Source organism: Pelophylax lessonae (assembly GCF_965119305.1).
Source record: "Pelophylax lessonae genome assembly, chromosome: 10".
Classification (NCBI taxonomy): domain Eukaryota; kingdom Metazoa; phylum Chordata; class Amphibia; order Anura; family Ranidae; genus Pelophylax; species Pelophylax lessonae.
In genome coordinates this window covers 180720531-180745120 of record NC_138777.1, presented here as the reverse complement: position 1 = coordinate 180745120, position 24590 = coordinate 180720531, and the positions used below count along the sequence as shown (strand labels likewise).

At 42.9% G+C, this 24590-nt stretch overlaps 1 protein-coding gene across 1 annotated transcript in view; it reads right to left on the bottom strand.

Moving 5' to 3' along the window:
• The window catches only part of LOC309565543 (5-hydroxytryptamine receptor 3A-like), a gene marked incomplete at both ends in the record, with an annotated part of 109551 nt that overhangs the window by 8156 nt on the left and 76805 nt on the right, over nucleotides 1–24590 (bottom strand). Inside the window, 3 exons of the mRNA XM_082270501.1 lie at nucleotides 348–555; nucleotides 13768–13928; nucleotides 20187–20359. Coding sequence (XP_082126627.1) covers nucleotides 348–555; nucleotides 13768–13928; nucleotides 20187–20359 — 542 coding nt within the window. The remainder of the gene's footprint in view (nucleotides 1–347; nucleotides 556–13767; nucleotides 13929–20186; nucleotides 20360–24590) is intronic.

Sequence of the window (24590 nt, the reverse complement as noted above, 5' to 3'; positions counted from 1 at the left end):
CTGCCCATCCCTTGTCCTGGCCCTTTTGCATCACATAGTAAATGGATTTGTTTAGATTGTCATAAGGGAGTATTTACCTATATGTTCAGATAAACAATAAATATATATATTATAACTTAGAACAAACACTATTGTCTTGCAAAAACTATGTTATTTTCAATGCAATCTATAGACAAACAAAATATTGCAAACTGTTGAATATAATTTTAAAATTGTATATACTATATTAGGAAGAGGAGATAAAACTGACCCAAAACCATTACAGATTGCACCAAAAACAGTATTTTTTAACTGGACGATTACATTATTTCCAAATGTATATGCTGTTTAAAAATCAAAAAACATACCTAGCAATGGAGGAGTTTCCGAGAGTGGTAATATATTATTCAGAATCAAGAGCAGCATAGAGAATCCCAGCACAAGGGACATTTTAAAACCAAGCCGATCTGCTTTGTCCATTTGAATAAACATGCTGACCATGTCCAGAATTACCATGAAATAAACTGGCATAATGAAGGTCAAGACATAAACTGCAGAAACCCTTTCTATTGTGAACTGGAATGTAAAACAAAAGCTATTAGAATGCAGATAAAACATACATTTTTAAATAACCCTATTGATTTTTCTTTTGCAATTTAATCTAACAGAACCTGTGCATAAAATGTGAAACCCTGGCTTCCTCCCAAACTCCAAAGATATAGTGGAAGGTTAATTGGCTCCTGTCCAAATTGGCCCTAAAATGTACGTATGCAGGGACCTTAGATTGTAAGCTCCTTGTAGGACTGATCTGCATTTACAGTATGTAAAGCACTGCATAAAGTGTTGGTGCTAAATACCTGTAAAAATTAAAAATAAAATAAAATATGTATATTTTCACTTTTTCTTAAACTAACCCTTCCAAAATATTTATAGAAAACAGTATAGTAATTATTTAAGAAGCACTATCATTGTAAATTAAAACCATTTACAATTAGTTTAAAATAAAGTACTGTTCTAAAATACTGAATTATATTCGCAACACATAAATAACATTAAAGTGATACTAAACACGCCCTGTTTAATATACATTATCCCTTCTATTTCTGCATGTGGATGATGGCACTGTAATTACTTACTTAACCACTTAAGCCCCGGAAGATTTTACCCCCATTCCGACCAGGGGGTATTTTGCGATTCGGCACTGCGTGAATTTAACGCACAATTGCGCGGTCGTGCGACGCTGTACCTAAACGAATTTGACGTCCTTTTTTTCCCACAAACAGAGCTTTCTTTTGGTGGTATTTGATCACCTGTGCGATTTTTTGATCACGCGCTATAAACAAAAAAAGAGCGTCAATTTTGCAAAAATAGCAATATTTTTCACATTTTTTTATATGAAATTCCCCCAAAAAAAAATGTAAAAATCAAAATTTTTAAAAATTTTCGGCCAATTTATTTTATGCTACCTATGTTTGGTAAAAAAAATCGCAAAAAGCGTATTTTGATTGGTTTGCGCAAAAGTTATCGCGTTTACTAACAAAGGGAAAGATTTTTGTCATTTTTGTTGTTTTTTTTTTTAACGCGTAATGGCGGCGATCTGCGATTTTTTTTGCGGTACTGCGACATTGCGGCGGACAGATCGGACCCTTGACTGACATTTTTGACACTTTTGGGGTTACCAGTGACATTTCTACAGTAATCAGTGCTATATATATGCACTGTTACTGTAAAAATACACTGGTAGTGAAGGGGTTAACTTTATTTGGAAGGGAGGGGCTGTGTGTGTCCCTAGGGGCGTGGTTTCTACTGTGATTGGCTGTGGCTCTAGCTGTAAAGACACTGATCAACGGATCTACATACCAGATCCGTTTTATCAGTGTCTTTGCAGCGAAGAGAATGACAGGCAGTTTGTTTACACAAGCTGCCTGACATTCTCCCTCTCCCCCGCCGATCGCCGAGTGACCGGCGGACATCGGGTCCGCTGGTCACACGCGCGGGGGGGTCCGTGACCACGCGGGAGCGGGAGCGCGCCCCGGGGGGCGCGCGCTCGCTCCCTAGACCCTCACAAGCAAGCAACGTAGCCCTACGTTAGTTTGCCTGTGAGGGGCTGACCGCCGACGTAGATAGTCGTGCGGCGGTCGGCAAGTGGTTAAAAAAATCTAAAAATCGACCTTTTTCCTAATCAATATAAAGCTTTCACATGACCCAGATCTTTTCCAGCCTGTCTGCAGGGAAACATAAGCAGGAGGAGCTTCTAGTCCTCTGCTGCTGGTCACATGTTCAAAATAAAAAAACAGCATTTGGAATACAGAATTAAAATAAATAAGTAATATCAATAAACTGTTTTAATTTGGCATACAAATATATATATTTGAAACCATATCTTCATTATTTTTTGGCAAAAGAGGAGAAAGGAGGTTGGAACTTTAAATTAGGTGCATGCGAAACAGTTGGTTAAGTGTAGAGACTAGTGTTGAGCGAACACGGACTGTATTATTCGTGTTCGTACCGAATAATTGGATTTTTTTTACCCGAACACGGACACGGACACTTTACTGTATGTTCGGGTAAAAATCCGTGTTCGGTCGTTTTATTTCCGGGTTTTGCATGCTTTGGCGCTCTTTTCATGGCGGGCTTTCAACAGCCAATCAACAATCGTTTAACTGGTGTGCCTTAAGCCATCCCAGCCATGCCTGCAAATGTCTTAGTAGCTGTGATTGGCCGTCTGAAGCATGTGACCAAGTCTTTATAAGTTCGAGGCAGCCGCCGCAGCAGCGTCATTCTGCTGCTTAGCTAAGGGACAGAGCACACATCAATGTGCTGGCTGCTGATTAGGGAAAGATAGGCAGGAAAAAACCATTTGTGTCCGGATAGAATTGAGGGACAGGTCGGAGTGTTTAGGCAGGGCGAGTTGTAGGCATTTTAGGGATAGAGTCTGCTGAATTATAGGGTCAGTGTCTTCTACAAACTACAATCGATATTGCTGTGTGGGGGGTGGGGTGAATCTGCACTCAATCCTGATCTACGATCTCTTCTCAATCCTGTTAGGGACAGAGTCTGCTGAATTTTAGGGAAACTGTGTTCTACAAACTACAATCGATATTGCTGTGTGGTGTGGGATTGGAGATAGGCAGGTGTCAGTGATCCACATCCATTTTTCTGTGTGTGAGCTGCAGTGAACACAATCTTTTTGGGCTGCAGTGAACACAATCTTTTTGGGCTGCAGTGAACACAATCTTTTTGGGCTGCAGTGAACACAATCTTTTTGGGCTGCAGTGAACACAATCTTTTTGGGGTGCAGTGAACAAAATCTTTTTGGGGTGCAGTGAACACAATCCTTTTTGGTGTGCAGTGAACACAATCTTTGTGGGGTGCAGTGAACAAAATCCTTTGTGGGGTGCAGTGAACACAATCTTTTTGGGGTGCAGTGAACAAAATCCTTTTTGGGGTGCAGTGAACAACATCCTTTTTGGGGTGCAGTGAACACAATCTTTTTGGGGTGCAGTGAACAAAATCCTTTGTGGGGTGCAGTGAACACAATCTTTTTGGGGTGCAGTGAACACAATCTTTTTGGGGTGGAGTGAACAACATCCTTTTTGGGGTGCAGTGAACAAAATCCTTTTTGGGGTGCAGTGAACAAAATCATTTTTGGGGTGCAGTGAACACAATCTTTTTGGGGTGCAGTGAACACAATCTTTGTGGGGTGCAGTGAACACAATCTTTTTGGGGTGGAGTGAACAACATCCTTTTTGGGGTGCAGTGAACAACATCCTTTTTGGGGTGCAGTGAACACAATCTTTTTGGGGTGCAGTGAACACAATCTTTGTGGGGTACAGTGAACAGAATCTTTGTGGGGTGCAGTGAACACAATCTTTGGGGGGTACAGTGAACACAATCTTTTTGGGGTGCAGTGAACACAATCTTTGTGGGGTGCAGTGAACACAATCTTTTTGGGGTGGAGTGAACAAAATCATTTTTGGGGTGCAGTGAACAACATCCTTTTTGGGGTGCAGTGATCAAAATCCTTTTTGGGGTGCAGTGAACACAATCTTTTTGGGGTGCAGTGAACAAAATCCTTTGTGGGGTGCAGTGAACAGAATCTTTGTGGGGTGCAGTGAACACAATCTTTGGGGGGGTACAGTGAACACAATCTTTTTGGGGTGCAGTGAACACAATCTTTGTGGGGTACAGTGAACAGAATCTTTGTGGGGTGCAGTGAACACAATCTTTGGGGGGTACAGTGAACACAATCTTTTTGGGGTGCAGTGAACACAATCTTTGGGGGGTACAGTGAACACAATCTTTTTGGGGTGCAGTGAACACAATCTTTGTGGGGTGCAGTGAACACAATCTTTGGGGGGGTACAGTGAACACAATCTTTTTGGGGTGCAGTGAACAACATCCTTTTAGGGTGCAGTGAACACAATCTTTGTGGGGTGCAGTGAACAACATCCTTTTAGGGTGCAGTGAACACAATCTTTGTGGGGTACAGTGAACAGAATCTTTGTGGGGTGCAGTGAACACAATCTTTGGGGGGTACAGTGAACACAATCTTTGTGAGGTGCAGTGAACACAATCTTTGTGGGGTGCAGTGAACACAATCATTGTGGGGTGCAGTGAACTCAATCTTTGTGGGGTACAGTGAACACAATCTCATACTTCTGAAGATTTGAGGGTGCTGCCTGTTCCATACTCCCCCTACTCCTCATCTAGCCTTTTAGGGGTACAAACAATAGTAATTGGGGCCTAGTGTGGTTGTGTACGTGTGATATACATACACTTTTTTTGGATCATATTTTCTATTCCGCTATTTAATCAAAAACCTTTGGGGATCAGTTAAATTGGGGGATAGTCTGTGTTGGTACGTGTGAGAGAGATCCACCTTTCCAAGTTGTTGGGGTTCATCTCATACTTCTGAAGGTTTGAGGGTGCTGCCTGTTCCATACTCCCCCTACTCCTAGCCTTTTAGGGGTACAAACAATAGTAATTGGGGCCTAGTGTGGTTGTGTACGTGTGATATACATACACTTTTTTTGGATCATATTTTCTATTCCGCTATTTAATCAAAAACCTTTGGGGATCAGTTAAATTGGGGGATAGTCTGTGTTGGTACGTGTGAGAGAGATCCACCTTTCCAAGTTGTTGGGGTTCATCTCATACTTCTGAAGGTTTGAGGGTGCTGCCTGTTCCATACTCCCCCTACTCCTAGCCTTTTAGGGGTACAAACAATAGTAATTGGGGCCTAGTGTGGTTGTGTACGTGTGATATACATACACTTTTTTTGGATCATATTTTCTATTCCGCTATTTAATCAAAAACCTTTGGGGATCAGTTAAATTGGGGGATAGTCTGTGTTGGTACGTGTGAGAGAGATCCACCTTTCCAAGTTGTTGGGGTTCATCTCATACTTCTGAAGGTTTGAGGGTGCTGCCTGTTCCATACCCCCCCTACTCCTCATCTAGCCTTTTAGGGGTACAAACAATAGTAATTGGGGCCTAGTGTGGTTGTGTACGTGTGATATACATACACTTTTTTTGGATCATATTTTCTATTCCGCTATTTAATCAAAAACCTTTGGGGATCAGTTAAATTGGGGGATAGTCTGTGTTGGTACGTGTGAGAGAGATCCACCTTTCCAAGTTGTTGGGGTTCATCTCATACTTCTGAAGGTTTGAGGGTGCTGCCTGTTCCATACCCCCCCTACTCCTCATCTAGCCTTTTAGGGGTACAAACAATAGTAATTGGGGCCTAGTGTGGTTGTGTACGTGTGATATACATACACTTTTTTTGGATCATATTTTCTATTCCGCTATTTAATCAAAAACCTTTGGGGATCAGTTAAATTGGGGGATAGTCTGTGTTGGTACGTGTGAGAGAGATCCACCTTTCCAAGTTGTTGGGGTTCATCTCATACTTCTGAAGGTTTGAGGGTGCTGCCTGTTCCATACCCCCCCTACTCCTCATCTAGCCTTTTAGGGGTACAAACAATAGTAATTGGGGCCTAGTGTGGTTGTGTACGTGTGATATACATACACTTTTTTTGGATCATATTTTCTATTCCGCTATTTAATCAAAAACCTTTGGGGATCAGTTAAATTGGGGGATAGTCTGTGTTGGTACGTGTGAGAGAGATCCACCTTTCCAAGTTTTTGGGGTTCATCTCATACTTCTGAAGATTTGAGGGTGCTGCCTGTTCCATACCCCCCCTACTCCTCATCTAGCCTTTTAGGGGTACAAACAATAGTAATTGGGGCCTAGTGTGGTTGTGTACGTGTGATATACATACACTTTTTTTGGATCATATTTTCTATTCCGCTATTTAATCAAAAACCTTTGGGGATCAGTTAAATTGGGGGATAGTCTGTGTTGGTACGTGTGAGAGAGATCCACCTTTCCAAGTTGTTGGGGTTCATCTCATACTTCTGAAGGTTTGAGGGTGCTGCCTGTTCCATACCCCCCCTACTCCTCATCTAGCCTTTTAGGGGTACAAACAATAGTAATTGGGGCCTAGTGTGGTTGTGTACGTGTGATATACATACACTTTTTTTGGATCATATTTTCTATTCCGCTATTTAATCAAAAACCTTTGGGGATCAGTTAAATTGGGGGATAGTCTGTGTTGGTACGTGTGAGAGAGATCCACCTTTCCAAGTTGTTGGGGTTCATCTCATACTTCTGAAGGTTTGAGGGTGCTGCCTGTTCCATACTCCCCCTACTCCTCATCTAGCCTTTTAGGGGTACAAACAATAGTAATTGGGGCCTAGTGTGGTTGTGTACGTGTGATATACATACACTTTTTTTGGATCATATTTTCTATTCCGCTATTTAATCAAAAACCTTTGGGGATCAGTTAAATTGGGGGATAGTCTGTGTTGGTACGTGTGAGAGAGATCCACCTTTCCAAGTTGTTGGGGTTCATCTCATACTTCTGAAGGTTTGAGGGTGCTGCCTGTTCCATACTCCCCCTACTCCTCATCTAGCCTTTTAGGGGTACAAACAATAGTAATTGGGGCCTAGTGTGGTTGTGTACGTGTGATATACATACACTTTTTTTGGATCATATTTTCTATTCCGCTATTTAATCAAAAACCTTTGGGGATCAGTTAAATTGGGGGATAGTCTGTGTTGGTACGTGTGAGAGAGATCCACCTTTCCAAGTTGTTGGGGTTCATCTCATACTTCTGAAGGTTTGAGGGTGCTGCCTGTTCCATACTCCCCCTACTCCTCATCTAGCCTTTTAGGGGTACAAACAATAGTAATTGGGGCCCAGTGTGGTTGTGTACGTGTGATATACATACACTTTTTTTGGATCATATTTTCTATTCCGCTATTTAATTTAACTGGGCCTCCATGCGAGACCTGTGTGCCTTGTTGCGCTGTTTTGAGTACTCCACCAACATGGCCAGTGGCAATGACGCCGTTCTCAGCTTAACTATCCCACTTCTATGCCTCCTTGAAAAAACAATTCGGGCGATGATGGAAGAGGATGTGGCACAGGATGAGGAGGAGGAGGAGGATGAAGAGGTAACATTTCCAAGGCTTTCAGGGCAGTCATTCGCAAGGGGCTCCGAGGGTGGGTTCCTGCACACGCAAACGCCAGGGACGCAATTGTCCAGCAGGGGCACAGTTCTGGAGGATGAGGAGGATGAGGAGGAGGAGGAGCTGGAGGAGGAGATGGAACCATGTTCACAGCAGGGTGGCACCCAGGCCAGCTCATGGCCATCACTGGTGCGTGGCTGGGGGGATACAGAGGACACGGACCATACACCTCCCACAGAGGACAGCCTTTCGTTGCCTCTGGGCAGCCTGGCACACATGAGCGATTACATGCTGCAGTGTCTCCACAACGACCGCCGAGTTGCCCACATTCTAACTTGTGCTGATTACTGGGTGGCCACGCTGCTGGATCCCCGTTACAAGGACAACGTACCGTCCTTAATTCACTCACTGGAGCGCGATCGCAAGATGCGCGAGTACAAGCGCACGCTGGTAGACGCCATGCTGCTGGCATTCCCATCTGACAGCGGGGCCACAGTGGAAGCACAAGGCAGAGGAGGAGGAGGAGGAGGTCGCCAACGCAACCAGGGCACCGCCAGCACCTCAGAAGGCAGGGTTAGCATGGCCGAAATGTGGAAAAGCTTTGTCAGCACGCCACAACAAACAGCAGCACCAGCAGCTCAGATGGAACGTCTTAGCAGGAGGCAGCATTTTACCAACATGGTGGAGCAGTATGTGTGCACACGCCTACATGTAGTGAATGACGGGTCTGCCCCCTTCAACTTCTGGGTCTCCAAATTGGGCACATGGCCTGAGCTTGCCCTTTACGCCTTGGAGGTGCTGGCGTGCCCTGCAGCCAGTGTATTATCTGAACGGGTATTTAGCACGGCTGGGGGCGTTATAACAGACAAGCGCAGCCGCCTGTCCAGAGACAATGTGGACAAGCTCACGTTCATTAAAATGAACCAGGCATGGATCCCACGGGACTTTTCCGTACCTTATGCAGAATAGCAATGGATACCGACCTTACCCACCCATTGTTCCATTTTTGCTCTTTCTCACTCTTTTGGGGTGTACCCTCATTTAAAATTTTTGAAAAGAAGCAGTGTTGGCTACCTCGTCCTCCTCCTCAGGGCCAGATTAATGTAGGGGCTATTGGAGCTGCAGCTCCAGGCCCCTACCTTTTATATAGGCCCCGGGTTGGCCATATTCACTGTTACCGCTCTTCTGTCACTTGTAAACACAGAAGTCTGGCTTCTATGCTCGCTTCCCCAGGCAGCACCCTCAGAACCTCCCCACACAGCGTGAAGGCCGGACAAGGAGGGACAGTTGGCGATGCATGGATGTGTTTATGGGCTTCAGAGACAGCATCCCATGTTGAATTAGGCATGCATGGCTGCACCCTTCCTCCTCTGGGTGCATGGCAAGGCACGGCCCTTAAGGCCCTTCAAAATCCTCAGCACCAAGCCCATGATGCTGTTAATCCGGCCCTGGTCCTCCTCCACCGCCGCTTCCACCTACACCGCCCATAGGTGTGCGCAGCCTATTGCATTAAGGTGTGCACCCCAAAGTTGAAATACACATGCATGTGTTTGCCAGCAGGGAGAGTAATGTATCGGGGCCATGTACCTGTAGGCAAGGAGAAATAGAGCAGAGCAGGTCCCAGGGAGATCTTTCCCATCTCCTCACTGGCAATGCTATGTGCCCTAGGTGATTAGGGTGTGCCCAGGCACACCCAGCACACCCTGTGCGCACGCCTATGTCACCGCCACATCCACCACCACCTCAACCTCCCTCCTACTCCATATGGGCCTCGTCCTTCAGAGATGAAGAAGAACATTGTTTTATTTTTCTGGTTTTTTTTGTTGTTTTAAGTTATTTCCCTATCCACATTTGTTTGCAGAGCACTTGCCATGCTCTTAATTACGTTTTGCTGCCATTTGCAGCACTCTAGCCCTTTCCTTTGGTGTTTTAGAGCCATTTTAGTGCCTTAAAGTTCGGGTCCCCATTGACTTCAATGGGGTTCGGTGTCCGGGAAAAGTTCGGTAAAAGTCCGGGACACGGACCCGGACTTTTTTTTAAAGTTCGGCCGAACCCGTCGAACACGGACATCTAGGTGTCCGCTCAACCCTAGTAGAGACACAAAAATATATCTTATGTATATATAGGTGGAATCATAGGACAATGCATCTAAATATATATATATATATATATATATATATATATATATATATATATATATATATATATATATATATATCTTTTTTGGCAATACCGCGGATTTCTGCCAGTCACAGGCTGTGTCCCGCCCCTCCAGCCTGTATCTTAGAATAGGAGGGAAGTGAAGCCTCCAATAATCTTCATGTAATAGCCCACCCCTGTTGTGTTTAGCTGGTTAGTCGGTATGGAGGAGGAGGAAGGGAGTGAGCTGACATTTACCACTGTGTATACACCCACATGTGTGACTCTACAATTACATGGGCTGCTCAGATGTGAAAAGGAGGAAATGCTCAGCATAGAAACTTACTAAAAACTGAGCATGTGCAGAGTTGTCACCACAGCTAGATTAATTGGGGACATGAGCAGAAGGGGGAGATAGACAGCAGCAGGATAAACCGGGTTTTTGAAGAATACAGAAAACGAATCCCATAGTGACTGAGTGAGCATGAACAGCATGTAATACACCATTTATTGATAGTTTTTTTTTATTATATGGGTTTAGTGACACTTTAAATAATTTTATTTTTTTTTTTAAATAAGTATTTATTGGAAAAAGGTAAATAAGGTATTCAAACATCAACTAACACAGAATATCAGCCGAAAGTATGTAGTATACAGTTGTCAGAATATTCACAATCCTCGTAACAAATCTGGCCTAATGTCTGAACATAATCCAATCAATAGGAATAACACATAATACTTGGAGTAAATATAAAGGTTGAGGAATAAAAAGAATAGTAAGAAATTAAGAAGAAGAGGGAGAAGATGGGGAAGGGACAGGGGAAATGGGGCCCTGTTCCCATAACATAGAACAGCATGCAAGACTTAGCTAGTATAGTGTATTACTTGGCTTGAGACATTATGTCAGCATAAGTGGATGTAGCAGTATTTCCAGGCATTGGGCCTGATGTGGGTCTGCCATGGTTACCGTTAACACCAATAGCACATTTAAGCTGATTGCCCAAGTGCGAGATCTGAGACATTGAACAGTCCGACATCTTTGGTTTGTTTTGTTTATTTTATATGGGGATGGGAGAAGGGAATGAGTGGGATACTCCTCTGGCTCAACTAGGTACAAATTGGGACACTTGAAGAAAAATGCCTTCAGACGCTAGCTTGACACCGGCTGAATGCCGACCAGCGATTGCAGACTGTCTTCTGACACTCTGGTTAGCTCAAAAGTCCTTTAGACTGCTTCCTCCAGTCCTTCCTGACTGAGGTAGCCACTTGTAGACACTGCTTCAACTCTCAACATTGTGATACTGCATACTTCAGGGCCCAACCACTGGCATCCCCTTTACTTTTCAGGGTTAACACTGGCACCCCCTTTACTCTATTCCTGCACAGCTAGCTAGCTCCTGGATCCCTCTGACCTTCTCCGGAGTGGTCTCCTCTGACTAGGCAGACCTCCAGGGACAGTTCGCAGTACTCACGACTCAGAATGCTTTCCTGGAACTCGATCCCTCACAGCTCCGCTGGTCCTCAGCACACTGGATCCTTCTGGCAGCTCAGCTCAGCCCTGTATCCCCTCAGGCAGCCGCCTGGGAGACCCGATTCTTCCTGACAGGAGGAGAGACAGCCGTACCCTCTCTCCTGGGACTCTGCTTCCCACCAAAGACCACCTGTCATGAGCTCCCCACAGACTTATACCCCCTAACAAGAATGCTCTGCGGCAGAATCTGCCCTTCCATGATGGATACAAGCCCTGGTGTGCTATTGGTTAGGTTTCCTCCACTGCCCAATGAGAGCCCTCATTGTGACACAGTGGGGAGACTCCCAAACTCAACAGGCACACCTGGGAACACATGCCAGCCTAGCTGAAAATCATGGCCATGCTGATAAGTAGACAAGGCCCATTATACTTTACCTAGCACCTACTTTGGAGGGTGCTACATGGAAAAGTGAAGGTTAACCAGCAGGCCTATATCTTATGCGCTACATGAGCCAGATGTCTGTGTTCATGTGTCATATCTTCCATATGGTATATGTGATCTACTACAAGTAATCACTATTAAACAGTAGGAATTGTAGATTGCTTGCAAAATCGAGGAATAAGGGATTTCACTGCAATCATTATTTTTAAATATTTTTATTACATTTCTTCACATACATAACAAATATAAAATAAATTTGACATTACATTTGACAATATGGGAAATTATTAATTTGCACAAGACTAAAAAAATGTTTTGGTGTCCCCAGCCTATATCTTATCCATCTTTTCATTCCTCCGTTTCCTCCTCCTCCTTCCTCCCAAAAAAGAAGAAAAAAAGAAGAAGGTGGGGAGTAATGTATCGCTGATATCGACCTGCTGTTTCACCCGTACAATCAAACAATGCAACCCAAGGATCATTATTGACGGGAGAGATTTGCCTATGACCAGTGTTCTTGCAAATAGTGCCACATCCCTTAAAAATACAAAAAATTGGGGGGGTTCCCCTGGGTTGGGACTTTATAGGCACAGAAAACTAATGAAATTGATAGACAAAATTTTAATTTATTAAGTACAAAAATGTGAGATGTACAAAAATGTGAGAGCTAAAATCAGCAAGCAAAAATCAACAACAGGGTATACAGCCATATGTGTTTCAGAGCCCAAAACCCAACATGTTTCGAAGATAAACTTCTTCTTCTTCAGGGACCCGGAAGAAGAATAAGTTTATCTTCAAAACATGTTGGGTTTTGGGTTCTGAAACACATATGGTTGTATACCCTGTTGTTGATTTTTGCTTGCTGATTTTAGCTCTAACATTTTTGTACATCATTACTTAATAAATTAAAACTTTATCTATCAATTTCATTAGTTTTCTGTGCCTATAAAGTCCCAACCCAGGGGAACCCCCAATTTTTTGTATTATTGACGGGAGAGCCATGAATAATTTCAATCCATTTTAAGATTGAGGACCACTTTAAATACTTTTAAAGTGATATTAAATGATATCCTTATTGTCCAAAGTAATTCATACATATCAGCTACTTAATGGCCCTGTAGTCTATTTCTCATTAAATCCTTTCTTACTGTGCTTTTCTGTCTCACTGTAACCTCCTCTTTGAGCCCCCAAACCTCTTCTTTTCTACCTAATTTCTGTTTTTTGCAATTAGCAGTGCACATTGGTTGCAGTCATGTGCACTGCTCTACATTATGCACACTACACATCATATAGTCCAAGTGTCTGCAAAAACAAACAAGAAGTCGCATGCACCTAGTGCATTACCAAAAGACATTTATTCAATATAAAAATAAATAAAAATGGATACTCACAAAGTAGCAACTAAAGCCTAGCTCTGAGGAAAGGGGTGCAACCCCGAAACACATCAGATCTACACCCCTTTGATGTCAGTGGCCTATGTGTGTCTGCACTGCATGGCATTTTGTGGTTGAATGGCTCTGTTTAGTTGCTACTTTGTGAGAATCCATTTTTATACTGAATAAATGTCTTTCGGTACTGCCCTAGGTGCATTCGCCTTCTTGTTTGTTTGTTTTTGCAGTACAGATTTGGATTACCCCGTCTAAGGAGGGCTGCATTTGCCTAGCATTTGGAATTGCTGTGGTCCTTCTTGAATTCCACCACAGAGGACCTCATAGCTCTGGAACGTATTGCTACTGAGTCCTGAGTCCATTGTGTCTGGTCCATCTGGTCCAAACCAATAGTTGGGTATTTGACAAGAAATGTGTGCCCTAATTTTTGAGGTTCCTGAAATGCAATGAGGCATTAACATAAAAAAATAAATAAATAAACAATCAATAAAAGGTTACAGCGCTGTATATTGATTGTTCACCATTAGTGTTAATATAAATACACTGTTTGCATGCTGCTGATTTCACCTTTTTTGTGGCGCTGACATATTATTATTTCACAAAAAAAAATTTAAATATGCATAGGTACTGTGGATGCCTGTTTTTTTTTTTTTTTTACTTCTGAAAACACAATTGTTGTGACAGGTTTACTTTGAATATGCTTTTTACAGTCTCGAACAAAGGAAATTCTAATTTCTGATCTCATTAATGGATCCTGTTGACATTTTCCTCAATAAAAAGTGCTAGATTTCCCTATCTGTTCGATTACCTACCTTATAAATCACCTTGCTGTAATTGATACCATTAACTGGATATGTCTGGTTGAATACTTCAACGTTAATAAGATTCCAATCTCCTTTTCCCATGAATAATTTGTCTATATCATTAAAGACCTTTGTGGAATTTAGTAAAGTCTGCATTTTTATGTCTACATCTAAAAAATAAAATTAAATAGTTTATTTCATAAAGCACAAAGCAAGATTTAACAATTTGTGAATTATGTCCATGTTTAGACTTTTCCAGTAAGGAATTGCAAATTATAATGTGCAGTGAGTGAAGAACCATAGTAACCAGTTAAAGTTGAGGCTAGGTTAACACCAGTGTTTGCAATTTCAAGTGTTTTTTTTTTTTTTTTTGCGCATGTTTGATGAATGTTTTTATTACACAATTTTGGTGAGCTGCCATTGAAATCAATATGACCAAAAACATGCACTGATAAACCAAAACAGCACCGGTAGTGTCTCTCCCACTGCATGGCTTACTCAGCTCACTGGTGTGAATGGGTCTCATAGCAAACAATGGTGATCCCTTGCATTAACATGAGTCAGGCATTGTGCAGTAAATCGCTTTGAATGTGGCTTTTCTTCATTATTCTGGCTAGAATGTACTGGAATCTATCTGGCATTTATGGGTTACCTGAAATCTACCTTTAGCCAATATTTTTATATATATATATATATATATATATATATATATATATATATATATATATTTTTTTTATAAAACACACAGTTATCACTGGTTCCTAAGATGTTGGTTGGAGGTGTTGGATCCAAAATAGATTTCAGGGAAACCTCCCTGGTGAGGATGAGCTCCCGCTAAGTCTGAACACAGGTCCAGACAAAACTGTTTTTTGGGCATTTGTACGAACACCATACTTTTAGACTATTCGGTGGGAGAAAAAGGCCCAGTATTAGGGGTTTTTATACTGCTACGATATATTATAGCTTCCTTTTCCCCCTCTCAAAAGTTGTGAGAACCAAAGTTCACCTTTTCAGGCAGAATTCCACTTTTCATAAAAAGGGATAGTGGCTGACATCATTCATATTTGGGCACTGGCATAGACCAAATATGGTCATAGTCATATTTAGGTAATGATGTCAGCCATTATTCCCACCCCCCATTTACATTCCAGATGACAGCTCGGGTAAACTGCTCTGCTACATAGTAACTGCAGGGGGTCACCTGTATTGCATGGGCACCATTCACACAACGCCTTACTTTTTTGCTCAGTGAATGCAAGGTGTTGGTTGATTGGACAAGGTGGAGAGGCAGGGTGGTGATGTTCAGGTCTTCCATTTAGATAACACTTTACATGAATTGAGATTAATTCATATTCCTGGTCAGTAAATAAATTAGGCTGGGCGACGCCACGAAACCTGGAAAATAGTTATTTTACTTTGCACCCTGTTAAGTTAAGCTGGCCATAGACGGTTATTTATTTATTTATTTTCAATCAGCCAGCAGGCTGAATTAAAAATTACTAACAGAATTCCCCTGCTGGGACAATAAATTATAATAGCGAGACCCATCGCTGTCAGATTATACTGATCACTGGCTACAGCCAATGAAAAAACATTTTTGACCATGTCCCACGTGAGAAGTCAATTAAACATTTGTTTAGTGGATATGCAGTTTGACTCTTTAATTAAAGAGCAATAATACCAGTGATATTCTGGGGAATTTTAATCAGTGGTAGAAGCATTTTTAGTGAGTCTATGCCAGTCAAAACTGTGTCTTTAGAGCTTGCCTGCCCACTTTTATTAAATTAAATTAAAATCCAGCAGAAAGTAGTTGCCCTTTCAGGGGTTTTTCATCATAAAAGCAGGAACTGGGAAAATAATGCCAAGCCACCTTGCTTTCTCTCTTCAGTAGTGTTGCTGCGTAGGCCTTAAACCTTAGTCTTTAGCTAGTCCCACAGACTATCTTACACACTACCTCTATGTTCCTGTGCCCCTCTCTCAGTGCACCCAGCTTTCCTGGCTCTATCAGCTCTCAGGGGCCGGGCTCTCAGCCTTTTTAGTTGTAGCTCCTTGCTGCACAGGCCCATGACCTGGCCTCTCAATGGGGGAACTCCTCACACCATTATCCCTCTCAGTCCACTGAGACCTCTAGGTTCCCTCAATCCTCTGGACTCTCTTAGTCGTCTCAACTCTCAATGTCCTCCAGACTCACTTTGCTGTCTCAGCTTTTGGGTTAGGTGCAGTGTTGTGCAGCAGCCAGGAAACACACATAGTCTGATTTCGGCAGTATCAGTGTATTGTAGAACAGGACAAGGAACCAATTTCTTGTCACTAGCATGAAGTACTGTCTCCAGAGCAGAGCACACCTGTCTGTTAACTTGAGCCCGGACCCACTGTCAGGCCTATTATTAGTGATGTCCTCAATCCTCATTGGTCTTTAGTTCCCGGCGCCAGCATGTTAACTGTGGGCATTCCTTGCAGCTTCACAGCCGGCTGCCCATTATGTATGTGCGAGCTGTGCTGCACACTGTTAGTAGTACCGCAGCAGTCTGAGCTGAAGTGGGAGTGGGTACCTGTCAAAACCAGATATCCACAGCCCCAGTGTGCAGTAGAGGATTGTGGAGAGTATGTTGCGCATTTGCAGACATCTGGCATATTGTGTATGGACGGCAGTGATTTAGTAAAAAGGGGTCCCCATGAGTTTACAAGCAAAGGAGGTCACACTGTGTTATTCTTTTAGTGGAAGGAATGGTGCCCTTCTGTCAATACCAATAATTGTGCCCCACTGTCAGTGGGAGAAGTCATGCCCCTGTGATAGTTGTAGGAATGGTGCCCCTGTGTCAGTGCATACTCATGTCGTAGGCTCCATGTCCTGCACCGCTCCTTATAGTGACATCAGGGCTGGGACCATACAAGCACCATCAGGAAGGAAATCAATGTACCTGATAGTGTCTGCTTTTTTGCATTGCGTTTCACCACCCAGCACCCTCTGCCAATCTGTATACAGCAGCTCACAACCTGCAGCTTGAAATTAACAGATCCTGCAGGGCCTTTCCATTGCAGAGGTCAGGCTACGGCAACCAGAGGTCTGTATTTTGGGGACTGCTAAAATAGAACATAGTGTAGACATTGGGGGGATGTTAGAAAATGTATTGTGGATAGGAGAAACAAGGAGTTACCAGAGAATATAATGAGAACTGATGATTGGTGGAGGTGGATGCCACAGAACGTTGTATTGACACTGTGTGTGTCGATGAGGGGTTACATTTGACAGTTTTCTAATGTGCTTTATATCCCTGGTGGCTCAATTCTCCAGCATTAAACGTTTCAAATTCTCTTTATAACAGACAGAGAACAGGATGAGAACAGGATCAAACCTCATCTGGCCTATGAGTATCTGAACAAGACATTGAATTCTCCTATACTGTGAGCAGCTGGTCACCGCTTTGTACTTAGCACTAGTGATGGGCCAAACACCCCCCTGTTTGGTTCGCACCAGAACATCTCAAATAGGGAAAAAGTTCTAGCGAACATGCAAACTCTATTAAAGTCTTTGGGACAAGAACATGAAAAATCAAAAGTCCTAATTTTAAAGGCTTATATGCAAGTTATTGCTATAAAAAGTGTATGGGGACCTGGGTACTGCCCTGGGGGACATGTATCAATGCAAACATTTTTTTTAAAAAACTATAGTTTTTACAGGAGCAGTGATTTTAATAATGCTTAAAGTAAAACAATAAAAATGAAAAATTCCTTTAACCACTCTACTACCGCTCACAGTAATACTACTGCGGCAGAGTGGCTCGTTCCCGTTCAGCCACGTAGTATTAACGTGACTGGACTCCTCCCCTTCTGGGCGGCGCTTGCGCGCCGCCGGAGGCTCGCTCCCGCTGTTTTCATTCACAGCGGGAGTCGGGCCAGGGGAGGAGCAGCGGCGATCGCCGCTGCTCTTACCCGATCGTCGGGGATCGAGTCTGGAGATCCGCCCGCTGTGTGTAAACACAGCGGGCGGATCTCCATAGTGACAGGGAGTGACAGATCGGACTGTTCAGCATAGCTGGACATCCGATCTGTCCATGAATCACATAGTCACCTCCCCCCCTACACGTCAGTAAGCACCAGGCATACATTAACCCCTCCCTCTCCAATAAAATTAACCCCTTCCCTGCCAGTGTCATTTTTACAGTAACAGTGCATATGTATAGCACTGATTACTGCAGTAATGTCACTGGTACCCCCAAAAGTGTCAAAAATGTCAGTCAGGGGTCCGGTCTGTCCGCCGCAACATCGCAGTCCCGCAAAAAAAATCGCAGATCGCCGCCATTACGCGTTAAAAAAAAAAACACCAAAAATGACAGAAATCTTTCCCTTTGTTAGTAAACGCAATAACTTTTGCGCAAACCAATCAAAATACGCTTATTGCGATTTTTTTTACCAAACATATGTAGCATAAAACAAATTGGCCAAAAACTTTTAAAAAAATTGGTTTTTACATCTTTTTTGGGGGGAATTTCATATAAAAAAATGTGAAAAATATTGTTATTTTTTCAAAATAAACGCTCTTTTTTTGTTTATAGCGCAAAAAGTAAAAATCGCACAGGTGATCAAATACCACCAAAAGAAAGCTCTGTTTGTGGGAAAAAAAGGACGTAAATTTCGTTTGGGTACGGCGTCGCACGACCGCGCAATTGTCAGTTGAAGTCGCACAGCGCCGAATCGCAAAAAGTGGCCTGGACGGAAGACAGCAAAATCCTCCGGTTGTAAAGTGGTTAAATATCGTGCCTGGTGGGTCACCTTAATGTGCCTGTAAAGTGGCGCATCTGTACGATGTATGTAGCCTGTTGCAGCAATACTGACATTTCTAAAGGAAAAAATTTAATTTAAACTTGCCCTTGGCTGTAATGTATTGTTGGCACCCGGCATTACAGATAAAAAAAATGAGAAACGACGTGGGGTCCTCCCCAAAATCCATACCAGACCCTTATCCTTACCCTTACCCTTACCCTTATGCCTAGCAGTCCAGGAAGGGGGGGACAACCTTGAACTGTGGTTAAGGGGGTCTGCGGTTGGGGGGCTTATTGGAATCTGGAAGCCCCCTTTAAAAAAGTAGCCTCCAGATCCTGCCCCCCCCCATGTGAATGGGCGTTTTAGGTATATTGTCTCCCTACTCATTCACCAAAAACTTGTACAAAAAAATAAACACAAAAGACAGATTTTGACGTGATGTCAGAAGGGGGTGGTGCCACCGGGTGATGTAAGCAGGTGGCCCCGCTTCTTGTCTATAAAAGAGCTGTCAAAGCTCAAGAGCGTCATTCGGTGGGTACGCCCCTGAAGAGGCGGAATCGTCTTTCAATTTTTTTCTGATTTTCGGGTGCGGCAAGCGTCGTGATTGACGATGGATTTACATCGAGGGACACTATTTTTTTATTTTTAAATAAAGGACTTGTCAAAAACTGTCTTTTGTGTTTTTTTTTTTGTACACTTTTTTGGAGAATGGGTAGGGGTACGATTCACCTGGGGGGCGAGATCTGGGGACCCTGTGTGAAAGGGGGCTTCCAGATTCCGATAAGCCCCCCCCACCCACAGACCCCCACACCCACTGCCCAGGGTTTTCGGGAAAAGTCCCTTGTCCCCATCAGCATGGGGACAAGGTGCTTTGGGGGGCACCCCAAAGCACCTTCCCCATGTTGAGGGCAAGTGGTTTGGTATGGTTAAGGAGGGTGGGGGCTGCTCGCTCATCCCCCCCTATCCTGCATCCCATCTTTAACATTGGCATCTATGGGAAATATTGGTCAGCTTGGCATGGCACTACTCCCCTTTAACATTGGGGGCTATGGGAATTATTGGTCAGCTTGGCAAGGCACTGCTCACGAACTATAAGTGACAGGGGCATAAAACTTGTGGAGCACTGAGAGTGGACCCAGGACTACAACATATCCATTCATTATAAAAGTGGGGTATAACCTAAACACTACACTAAACTAACTCAACTCACTGTAACTAACTACCTGCCCAATCTCTATTATCACACACTATACCGTGTAAGCAGCAGCCTAATATAGTGTGGGTGTGGACTTAGCCACTGAGCCATGATTGGCTAAAGGCACCCTGCCTTTGGCCATTCATGGCTCTGACAGGACATTATGCTGTGATTGGCCAAAGCATACAAGTCCGGTGCTTGCTTTGGGCAATCATTAGTAATTTATTCACTGCCCCAGCGCAGTGCATTATGGGGCACTCATCGGTGGGCAAACTTCGCCTAGAGCGCCCCATTTGTTTGTGTGTTCGGCAAACACACAAACAGCTGATGCTTGACTCGAGGCATCAAGCTCATCCCTATTCAGCTCTATGCTCTGAGAACTGATGGGAATCACTTACAGAAGATCAGCTTTAATACATATCATTATTACATTATTACACATCATGGATCATTTTAAACGCATACATACCTGTATGAATATAAGAGCCAAAGGAAATGTTACAGGCTTGTCTGTCGAATGGAAATTTGAAAATATCTAATTTACAAGATGCAACAGTCCGTATACTTCTTAAATCCTTAATATCTCCATTGTGTTTGACAATATAGAACGGATTTATTTGAGACTTATTATCATATTCAATCCTGTATAAATAAAAGCAATATTGTAAAGTTGTAAATAATAAATCTCTGACCTAAATAACAGTGTGTTGCTTAAAATGCGTGAATAAAAAAAAAACAAGAATGATGCATCAGTCTAATTAATGCATTACCTCAGACACCATTTTGAATCTTATTGGAATTATTTGGAACCCTTTGGAAAATGTAATGGACAATCACAACAGACCCATCTGTGTTATAAAAATGCAATGTTTGGTGAAGTTGGATTTAGGCTCCTTTCACACTTGTGCGACTTGTCCTGCGACTTGGGACTGCAAAGTCGCATGACAAGTCATACCCCATGATTTCCAATGAGTACCGTTCATATCTGTGCGTGCAAAGTAGTCTCTGCACCACTTTGGTCTGACTTTGATGCGACTTGAGGTCCATAGACCTCAAGATTACACAGGCATTGCTTCAAGTCCAGTCAAAGTGGCAGAAAAATTGCAGCAAAAAAATCAAGGCAAAATCGCGGTAAAGTCGTGCAACTTTCAGGTCGCACAAGTGTGAAAGGGGCTTAAGGCTCCATTTACAATGTGCGACTTGTCATGCAACTTTGGATTTCAAAGTCGCATGACAAGTCGTTCCCCATGTTTTCCAATGATAGCCATTCATATATGTGTGATTCAAAGTTGCAGCAACTTCAAAGTAGTTCATGCACTACTTTGGTCTGACTTTTATGCTACTTGAGGCCTATAGACTTCAATGTTAACCCTCAAAAGTTGCAAGAAAGTCATACCTGATTGTTATGCAATGCAACAGTTGTGGAACAGCTGTCCATTATCACTGGTCAAAGCCAAAGTCCTATCCATTCAAAGTTGCATCAAAATTGCACTCCAAAGTCTGGCTGAGCAGGCGGATGACAGGTCCTGTCTGCTCCGCTATGCAGAGCAAACACGGACACAGTCCTGCTCTTCTCTATGGGAAAAATGGGTGAAAACAGACCGCCTGTCCGTTTTTATCTGATCCTATCTGAACACCCATGCGATCTGATTCCAATGCGGCAAAAAAAGGTGCCTGATTTGAGCCATACAAAATGATGGCCTCAAATCGCACCGCACAGTATCGCATGTGATTTGTTAAGGAATGCGGTTTGATTCCTGTGCGAATTACATGCGATGTAATGCATCGCATTCGTGTTAACCCAGGCTTAAAGACGAACAGTTTAGCAGGCAAGTTAACTCTGAGGAATAGGGTCTATTCCTCGAATTGTGTGAACTCTTGCATTTGCTGTGCAGTGTCGTTAAGGTCTTCCATATCAGGTATCTAGGTCCTGAAGTTGACACTGAGACTGTGTTCTAAGTACATCCGGAAAGTATTCACAGTGCTTCACTTTTTCCACATTTTGTTATGTTACAGCCTTATTCCAAAATTGATTCAATTCATTATTTTCCTAAAAATTCTACAAAAATACCCCATAATGACAATGTTAAAGAAGTTTGTTTGAAATCTTTGCAAATCTATAAAAAATAAAAAATCCCACGCATAGAAGTATTCACAGCCTTTGCCAAGACACTCAAAATTGAGCTCAGGTTCATCCTGTTTCCAGTGATTATCCTTGAAGTTTCTACAACTTTATTGGAGTCCCCCTGTGATATTTTCAGTTGATTGGATATGATTTGGAAAGGTACACACCAATCTATAAAGGGTCCCACAGTAATGCATTTCAGAGCACAAACTAAGCCATGAAGTCCAAGGAATTGTCTGAAGACCTCCAAGACAGGATTGTATCGAGCCACAGATCTGAGGACGGGTACAGCATAATGTCTGCAGCACAGTGTCCTCTATAATTTATTAATGGAAGAAGTTTGGAACCACCAGGACTCTTCCTCAAATGGGCCACCCAGCCAAACTGAGCGATCGGGGGAGAAGGGCCTTAGTCAGGGAAGTGACCAAGAACCCGGTGGTCACTCTGACACAGCTCCAGCGTTTCTCTGTGGAGAGAGGAGAACGTTCCAGAAGAAAAACCCTCTCTGCAGCATTCCACCAATCAGGCCTGTATGATAGAGTGGCCAGACAGAAGCCACTCCTCAGTAAAAGGCACATGACAGCCCACCTGGAGTTTGCCAAAAGGCACCTGAAGGACTCTCAGACCATGTGAAACAAAATTCTCTGGTCTGATGAAACAATTCTTGAACTCTTTGGCCTGAATGGCAAGCATCATGTCTGGAGGAAACCAGGTACCCCTCATTACCTGGCCAATACCATTTCTAAAGTGAAGCATAGTGGTGGCAGCATTATGCAGTGGGGATTTTTTTTAGCGGCAGGAAATTGGAGACTAGTCAGGATCGAGGGAAAGATGGATGCAGCAATGTACAGAGACATCCTTGATGAAAACCTGCTCTAGAGCTCTTTGGACCTCAGACTGGGGTGTAGGTTTATCTTCAAACAGGACAACGATCCTAAGCACACAGCCATGATTGAGTGGCCCAGTCAGAGCCCAGATTTGAACCTGACTGAACATCTCTGGAGAGATCTTAAAATGGCTCTGCACTGACCCTCCCCATCCAACCTGATGGAGCTTGGGAGGCCCTGCAAAGAAGAAAGGGAGAAACTGCCCAAAAATAGTTGTGCCAAGCTTGTAGCATCATACTCAAAAAGACTTGAGGCTGTAATTAGTGCCAAAGGTGCTTCAACAAAGTATTGAGCAAAGGCTGTGAATACTTCTGTACATGGGATTTTTTCTTTTTAATAAATTTGCAAAGATTTCAAACAAACTTCTTTCACTTTGTCATTATGGGGTATTGTTTTTAGAATTTTGAGGAAAATAATGAATGTATTCCATTTTGGAATAAGGCTGCAACATAACAAAATGTGGAAAAAGTGAAGCGCTGTGAATACTTTCAAGATGCACTGTACCTTATATGCTTGTGGTCATTTGGCCATTGTGAGTATTTATATACATTTTTTATTAGTAAATGCTAGGTAATAAACTAGGCTGGTGTGCCCTTCTTGTTTTTTTTTATTTTCATTTAGAATTAAAAATCACCCCAATCTGAAGAGGGTTGCAAAGCTGAGAGTGGATTTGAGCACTGAATTGAACTGATTGGCCATCAAGTCGTTTTGCTTCAAAATTGAAGTTTGTCATGCCTTGAAACACTTGAGTGTTGATGCTGTATTTCTTTAACTCATTTTTGGGAGAAATATGCACCTGAAACCTGTTGTTGCTTTAGTAGCTTGAGGAATAATTGTTCCTGTTCCGATTTAAAATAGCCTATAGAAAATATTGGTATGGAATGAACAATTTGCTATAAAAGTAATTTGTCATATAGCACAGAATCTTGAAGAGAAGTTATCTAATGTTTGTACTGCATACTGTTTAGCACTCTTGCCCTACAGATCTTGGAGGGGATTTACTAAAACTGGAGTACAGTACAAAGATTCTGGTGCAGCTGTGCATAATAACCAATCAAATTCTAGCCCAAATCAATGAAAATAATACGCCCCTCTAAACCTGTGTCAGTCGGATCAGCATGTTAATACACTAGTGCAAGGACAGACAGAATCGGCCTGTCAGGTTCCAGTAGACTTCAATAAAATAATGGCCGTTTGCACACAGACATTGATTCCCTGTTGCATAAATGTAATGAGATGGGTAAAAGATGGCTTCAGCTTCTGTTCTTCACCTCCTAAGATGGGTTTTGCCCTTTTTGGGGCTTAATCATAGAGGCCACTACGGTTAAGCCTCGAAAAGGGCCTAACGCATCTAAAGCATTCTCTACAGGTGGAGAACAGGGCCACCTGAAGCCATCTTTTACCCATCTCATTATAATCAGCTTACAATTAGTGATGAGCTTCATGTTCGAGTTGAACCTAAGTTCAACTCGAACTCTGTATGTTCACCCGTTCGCCGAATGGCAAACAAATGGGCTACTTCACGGGAACTTAGAGTCCCCGCATCGATAATTAAGTTAATAGGTTTTATTTAATGTCCATAAATAATATTAATCATCCGCTGACTAGGGAATCAAACCCACGGCCTGTTATTCTACCAGCTATGCCACGGAGGCAGCTGAGTAACCTAAGACTCTCTCTGCCTAACAATTCTCTATCTGAGTTTGACAGCTCTTTTTATAGGGCTCTGACGTCACCAGCGCCCCATCATCGACTGCTTAGGTGCAGTGAAAAAATGACTGACGTCACTTCAGAAGGGGCGGGGACAATTAATAGGTTTTAATTAAAATCCATAATTAATATTAATCACCCGCTGGCCTGG